At 36.7% G+C, this 7,654-nt stretch overlaps 1 protein-coding gene across 1 annotated transcript in view; it reads left to right on the top strand.

Annotated features, from left to right (window-relative positions):
• syngap1b (synaptic Ras GTPase activating protein 1b) overlaps nucleotides 1-7,654 on the top strand; it is a gene marked incomplete in the record, with an annotated part of 64,475 nt that overhangs the window by 36,542 nt on the left and 20,279 nt on the right. Inside the window, 1 exon segment of the mRNA XM_035673078.1 lies at nucleotides 4,761-4,882. Coding sequence (XP_035528971.1) covers nucleotides 4,761-4,882 — 122 coding nt within the window.

Raw genomic sequence — 7,654 nt, 5'->3', positions numbered from 1 at the left:
ATCATTGTGTGGTAATGCAGTTTAATTGCAGATTTATTTTAATATGCTGGCCTGCATTTAGTTAATTTGTTTGTTTGCAGAATTAAAACATCATCCTTAATGACGTAAAATAATAGAACTTCATAAATATGTACAACACAAAAATCTCAAACCATCAAATTTAAGCAGACAAGGTGAAACAAGCAGAATAGGAAGTGGAAAAACTAAACATATACACAAAAAGGTGATACAGTAAAAATAGAATGCTATTGCCTATAATTATATACAGTCAGCTAGCAATCTCCAAGTCTAATCTCTTTCAGAAATGCATGAAAACCAATGGATGCCTGGAATGGCAGAACGTTTTTTTTCAAGTTTAAGTAAAACAGAAACATGGTTTACAAATATGGTTGACTGTCATGTGAAGTAAATGTGACTTGTAGTAAATGGATTAACACGTGTAAAACACCTGGTACAATTCTGCAAACAGCATTATGAAAAATATGCTAAGTCAAACAGGGAGAGAAGAGCTGGCAGCTAAACATGTTATGTCTGTGGACAGAAATAATCTGTTCATTGTTTTATTCATGGCAATAGAAACTCAATCACAAGGTATCAAACGTGCACATAAAGGGGCTTAAAGGATAGTTTGGTGTCTTATTAGGTTTGTGCCCAGTGGTCTATGTTGCCCATCTCTTTTCCATTATTTCTGCTGGTATTTGCACACTGTTACTGTAGCTGGAAATAGCAGGACTTGTTTTCCTCTCTTCAGATGAAACTGTTTGCTGCCCATTCACTGTTGCAGTATGAAAAACCACTTCCACAGACTTAAAAATTACAGCAGACAGATAATCTATTAGAGTAAATGTGGAGCCTTAGTGTTTTCATATCAATATTTCAGGTTCTCTGATTGGATGAGCAAGCCTGGAGGGCGTGAGGAGTGTCACTGTGAATTTAAGATACAGACAAATCTTTTCTCAGACATGTTGGTTACTGTAAATCTCATTACAGTTACAGAAAGAAATAAAAATCTTGGCCAAAAAAGAATCCCTTAAAAGCATAGAAAGGTGTTGTGGTACCTGCGTATACCCACTTTTTACCGTATACCTCCCTAAAAATAACCATATACTTCCGTGTGCCAGTCATGTTCCAATCTTGCTGTGGTGTTAACTGCCTGCAAGAGACTTTTGATCCCTGACTTTAGTCCTTACGGCAGTGCCTCCTCCCAGGCAGCATATGTGTGTAAAATAGCAGGAGGCAACAGACCCTTTACTGGAGTGAATGTAGCAGTACTGCAGTATCAAAAAATACTGCATTACAAAGGGAAATCCTCCATTAAATGTGTCATATAAATAAAAGTATTTAAGTGGCATATATTTTGCAAAATGATAAGTACTTATAATGCAGGAAAATAGCCCTTGCGAGTGTTGCACTATTATACATTGTATTTTAGGGCTGCAGCTTACGACAATTTTCATTTCAATTAATTAATCAATTATTTTGTTTATAAAATGCTTATACATTTTTACTAAACTGTTTAATTTCCCACAGCCCAAGAAAATATTTCGCCCAACCAACAGTCCAAAAACTATAGATATTCAGTTTACTCTTATGTAATCCTATTTTTTAAGAAGCTGGAACCAGCAAATGTTTGGCATTTTTGCTTAATGAAAAGACTAAAACCATTATTTGATCAACTTATCGATTAATTGACTAATCGTTGCAGCTCTATTGTATTATATGATTGTCAAATAAATGTAGTGGAGTGACAAGTACAGTAGGATAGAAGTATAAATACTCAAGTAAAGTATCACTGAGCACCACTGGTGTTGATCACCCGGAATTGAGCCCAGATAGCAGTTAATTTCATTCCATGTTTGACAATTAGTGTTTTAAAAATTAATATCTAATTACATACAGCTACTTAATGTGGACAGTAGCAAATTGGCGGAAACGCTCAACGACACCAATGTTCTCTTTTGACCTGAAATAACCTCAAAGGCGACCAGTAGCAGAGCAAGTGTATACACTGAAGATGAAGTTGGTGTTCCTGGCTTCTCACTATTACCTCATTTTATTGTGGTTTGTTGTGATTCAGGCTTTTCTCTCTCTCTCTGTATTGAATACTTTTACTTTTTGAGGCTTAAAGTGTCAGACGGAGCGGCTAATCAAATCAGATTTAGTCATGCAGGCTATTAGCTGGAAACCAGCAGATGGAGCCAAGTCTTTAGTCATATCCTCAAGACAGGCTTCAAAGCCATTTGACTCATGCCAGATGACGAGGTGTCATTTCCCTCTAGTCATTCTCCTACTGAATAATGCGGTTAGGCTATAGGTATATAAATGACATTACTGTGAGTCTTTAGGATGCGCCTGAATTGGTGACAGTGGTACATAAGAAAGACAAAAGTGATATTTCATGCATGTTTTGAGCTCTAAAGTTTCCTTCTCAGCTAACATTTGAAGGTTTAAGGTGTGAAAACAGCTTTGAAATTTGACATTTATGGTCAGCAAATGTGACATTGTCATTCTTTAGATTTTAATATGCTATTTGTGGGCTGAAAAAAATTATTTGGACAGGAAATGTCACATCTTTTCAATGTAGTTTCACCTTTTACCAAGATATTTGGATATAAGAGGTGGCACATTATACAGAAATATTACTGATCAAGACACAAAGTATAATATATTTCTTTTAAAGAGTGGAACAAGTAAAATTATTCTACCCTCTGTTTTTTGCAATTTTATCACTTGCTGTCAAATAATTAACATTTAAGTTTTTTGTACATTTAATACAACTGTCTTGTTTCACTTGGTCCCCCTTTGAATGGATCAGTATGCAGAAAACTATTGTCTGGTCACTGGTCATGGTTCTGGTTTGTTTTTGGCAGAATGGTCCTGTAAAGACAGGGTCTGTGCCAATACCCACCCTTGCAGTTACTTAAGTGTGTCCACTGTCAAAACATACCAACACACTGACCACTTAACCCACATTTGATACACAATTTTTCTATTACCACATCAAAGTGTATCTCACCATTGACCATGGTCTACTGCACCTCACCAGTCCAGTTGTTGGTGGTAGTGCGCCTATAGGCTGGTTTCAGGATTAATAGTTATCACCAGACATTCATGTCCAAACACACAAAGTTATCATGCAATATTAACAATGTGTTGATGTGTCTTGATGAGACTGATAAGTATAGTATTCCATATCTGACACTGTCAGGATGAATATTAAATATCACATCCTTATATCAAAGATTTTTAGAAATATGTGTGTTTTTCAAACACCAAAACAGAAGTAAAAAACAACTAATATCAAAACCTCCGCAGTGAAAACTGTTAAATATGCAGCTGTGCTGCTGATTGTCATAGTAACACAACACATTTTCTGGCACTGGAGGTTTTCAGGAAGTCAGCAATCAGATAAAATAGTGACTATCAGAGCAGAGATGGAAAGATTTGACACGGTAAACAGAGCTCAAAGAAATGCTGATACATCTCAGCTTTCAAGAGAATGTGTCAGGACTGAATCTGAGCCGACCAACAAACTAAAACCAGACTCAACACTAATTGGCTAATGGCTTCACGGACAAAATTTGGCTGCTTGAGGAAGACAGATTTCCTTCCTTGTCCGCATGTAATTGCGCGTTCCCAAGATCATATATGTGTAATATGCTCTCTCATTACCACCTGTTAATGCAAACAGACCTGCAGGATGGGCTTTTTCTTCCTGAACCCTTTTGTTTGGTTTTGTTTTGTTTTTTCATCCTTGTACACATTAAATATAAGCCCATTTTAATTTAGAAGAATTGACTGAAACACATTTAACATAAAAATGTATTTAATTGTATTAATTTATTTTAAGTAAGTAAGTTAGTATCTGTAAATCTGCAGAACACCTTTTGTTCTGAATTATTGAGAATGGGCCTATTATTTAACCTATAACTTATATAATATAATGGTAAAATATTAAATCAACCGAAAATCATGTATATGTACTTATATGTATACTATAAGTGTGTGGCTCAGGCTGACATAAAAAAAAATCCTTTAAGCGGTGATGTGGTCTTATTAAAAGTCAGAGAACCACTGTTGTAACTGTTGTACTGTGCGGTTGAGCCAGCTTATTTAGTGATCTTGTGAGCTCTGATAAACGCAGTCTGACCAGACCTACGTGCACTGTGCAAATGACCACAAATGCGTCATGCAAGTAGGCGCTTGACTCCTTTTAAATAACGCAGCGTGGGTATTGGGACTGACCCCATAATTATGTTCTGCTTTATCAATGAGTAATTTCCTGCTTCAGTGTGTCATATTGTGTGATTTGATCTCATGTAGAACAAACTGCACCCCTGTGTGAGATCTATACTGCTGAGCTTGTTGTTGGACTGTATGGCACACCACTGCCCACCACAGGAGCTGTTACAACACTGCAGTTCTCTGTGGAAAGTGGACATGTGGGTGTATGATTTCTTGCTGATAATAAACGTACCTTGTGCTCTCCCCTCCTGTCACGTATCATGTGTTTCATTTGTGTGTGTCTCCATTTGATTTTTGTGTTACTAAAATACATCTGACACAAACCACACTGACTTCATGGGAAACATCTGTCTTTGTTTCACTTTATACATGTCACTCCTTAAACCATACCTGACTCAACCCATTGTATCCAACTCAACCACATATTCTTTACCATAACTCTGTGTCATGCACGTCCTCCCTCTCCTCCTCCATCTGTTTGCCCCGTTGTTGCTCTCATCCTCCACCTGCTCCAGAGTTTCCTCAGTAGAAGGTTGAAGGGCTCCATCAAGAGGGCTAAGAGTCAGCCCAAACTGGACCGAACCAGCAGTTTCCGCCACATGATCCTCCCCCGCTTCCGCAGTGCCGACCAAGACAGGTCAGTGTCTGAGAGAGATTTCAAGTGTTCATATGTGTATTATATATATCTGTGTCTAGCTGTGTTAATCTGCATAGTGCAGTTACGTTAATGTATGAAATCTGTTTATGTAAATGTTATGGCATCACAAACTTTTTGCCTCTCCATCTACTTATACAGTCTAAAGCATCTTTCCCGTTGAAACAGGAGGAGGAGTTTTTAACAGGTTATGAAACAGTCTCTGTTTAATATTGATGCCACTATATGACCTACATGAACATAACAAACATATCAACGAGAAGATCGGCTGTTTATATGTAGTTATTCTTAATGCCTGCCACTGGGTATGATTCGGTTGGATTCCCCTTGAAATCAATGAAACGAGGCGGTAGAAACACTACTACACAGACTCAACACAAAATAAAAGTTCCTTGTAGGGGCTTTGAGTAAAAGTACCAATATAACAATGTATAAATACTCCATTACTAGTAAAAGCCCTGCATTCTAAATCATACTACAGAAGCATTACCATCTAAATGTACTTAAAGTATCCAAAGTAAAAGTACTCTTTCTGCAGAATAAACTCCCCTTGTGACTAATATATTATTGTATGTGACATTATTAGTTTGTTAATACTGATCAGTATCAATGTGTAAGCAGCATTTTATTGTTGTTGCTGGTTGAAGTGGAGCTGTTTTTAACTGCTTTATGTACAGTTGGCAGTTAAGTTGTTCCCAACATAGGGGTCTGGCCCCCTGCTGAGCGCCACAAGACAAATCTGACGGTTCATGAGATGATTAATGGGAAAGAAAAGAAAGATAAAACACATTTCAACAACGATTTTATATCCATACATTGGTTTTCTTTTAAAAATATTAGATGTGTCTGTCGATTGATCTATTGTTATACCGATCTATCTGTCTCTGTCTCTATGTCACTCTCTCAACCTGTTTCTATCTCTCCTATCTGTCTTTATATGTCTTTGTCTCCATCTATCATTGTAATAAATTGTTGTTTATTTTACACTCTCACGTCCCACCGCACTGTCAGTTACAATTAAAACACTCAGCATCGTTGCTGTTTCTTTGCCGGGGTGATGAAAAAATGTACCCCCTCTCTCCATGGCAACCAGCAGACAGCCATATGGCGGCTGTACAGACCGTAATGAGTCAGTGGGAGATTTGCTTAATTATACCTCCTCTGTATCATGTACATAGTTGTAGCAGCACTGTCATTCTTCAGGCAAAGAGGTACAAGCTTTATTTTAGATTGGAAACTTTCCTTCTGAATGCCGAATTTTGTACAGGAACATTTTTATTTTGAACAAGAAAAGAGAATAAATGAAAGAATATGCAGTGTGAAATCATCATGTTGTCTGGCAAGTTCGTTGACTGAGTTTTTCTTAACTTTTTCCATTGAGTTTTAGCCTCTTCTCTTTGTCTACAGCTCCACAATGGTATAGATCCCATCACAAGTGAGAAGCTGGAGCAAGAGAATGCTTAAATATTTTCTTTTGAAAATCACTTTAACAATTAATGGACAAAATAGTTGCTAGTTAATTTTATGTCAATTAAAAAATCAATTGAATTCACAAGTGGAATGGTACTAAGCTTTAAGTTTGTCCATTCAGTTTATCTATAAGCTCCCACTCAACAACTGCAGCCAAAACAAACTCAAACTTCAGATGTGAACAAGGTCATCCTGATAATCTAAACACAGGGCGAAAGTGCACTCAGGAGAGCGCTAAAATCTTTTCTGAGCCAGGTGTCTGCCAAGGTTCGTTTCCACATGATTTATTCATTTGGGAAGGTTGTGGATGTCTATTATCCAGGCTGGTGTGAGGAGACATAGAACAGACAAAAAAGTCAAGAGCCTTGTGAAGTCGAGCTTGTTGTTTGCTGTTTTCACTGCTCCTGGTTTACTCTGGATGTTTTCTGTCAGGGATATTGGCAAACATCTGCATTGTTTATTATTATTCTCTTATTCCCCTTATCTAAGGGGGGTAAATAAAAAGAGGGAACACGTACCCTTTTTCAACATGGACTTTAATTCATGCAGCCATAAACATGCTTTTGAGCTCCCAAACATGGTGTAAAACTAATAATGCTATAAATTGTTGCATGTTTTTTAATAATTACTTTTAACTAATTGTTCATGCAATCATCTAATAAGTCTCAGCGTTTCCCTCCTGTACAACACTGTAGGTCATATAGCTCCTAACACTTATACCTTAGCATGTTTTTCAGCAGCATTTCAGTGTCCTGGGATGAGCTATAGTACATTTAGAGCATTCTCTGTCCCACAAACTTTATGTTCTGTATTTTTTAATTATCAATTCAATTGTTTAGCCTATAAAATGTCATAGAATATTGAAATGGCCTGTAATAATTTTCCACAGCCAGAGGTGGTCTTCAAATAGCTTTTTTTGTCCAAATCCTAATGATATTCAATTTGCAGTCTTATAAAGCTGAGACAACCTGCAATATGTTTGTGTTTTTGCAAAAATTATGATTAATAATCAAAATCTATAGCAATTAATCTTCTGCCAGAGGCCTTCAGTTAGTCATTAAATACAACATACATTACTGTAACATTAGTTAAACCATATAATGCAATCAAAACATTTATTTTGATCCGTCTGCTGATTTGATTAATCAATAAATCGTTTAGTTTATGAAATGTCAAACAAAATTGTGAAGGCCTGTCTTTGAAAACATTTGACCTTTTTGCTTGATCAAATGGCTTTAAAGTTGTTGCAGATTAATTGTCTGTCGATTGGCTAATTGACTAATC

This window comes from Morone saxatilis, unplaced genomic scaffold (assembly GCF_004916995.1).
Source record: "Morone saxatilis isolate NCDOM2014 unplaced genomic scaffold, NCSU_SB_2.0 Contig24, whole genome shotgun sequence".
NCBI classification, from domain to species: domain Eukaryota; kingdom Metazoa; phylum Chordata; class Actinopteri; family Moronidae; genus Morone; species Morone saxatilis.
The sequence above is the reverse complement of the archived record's forward strand: the minus strand, read 5'-3'. Positions and strand labels throughout refer to the sequence as shown.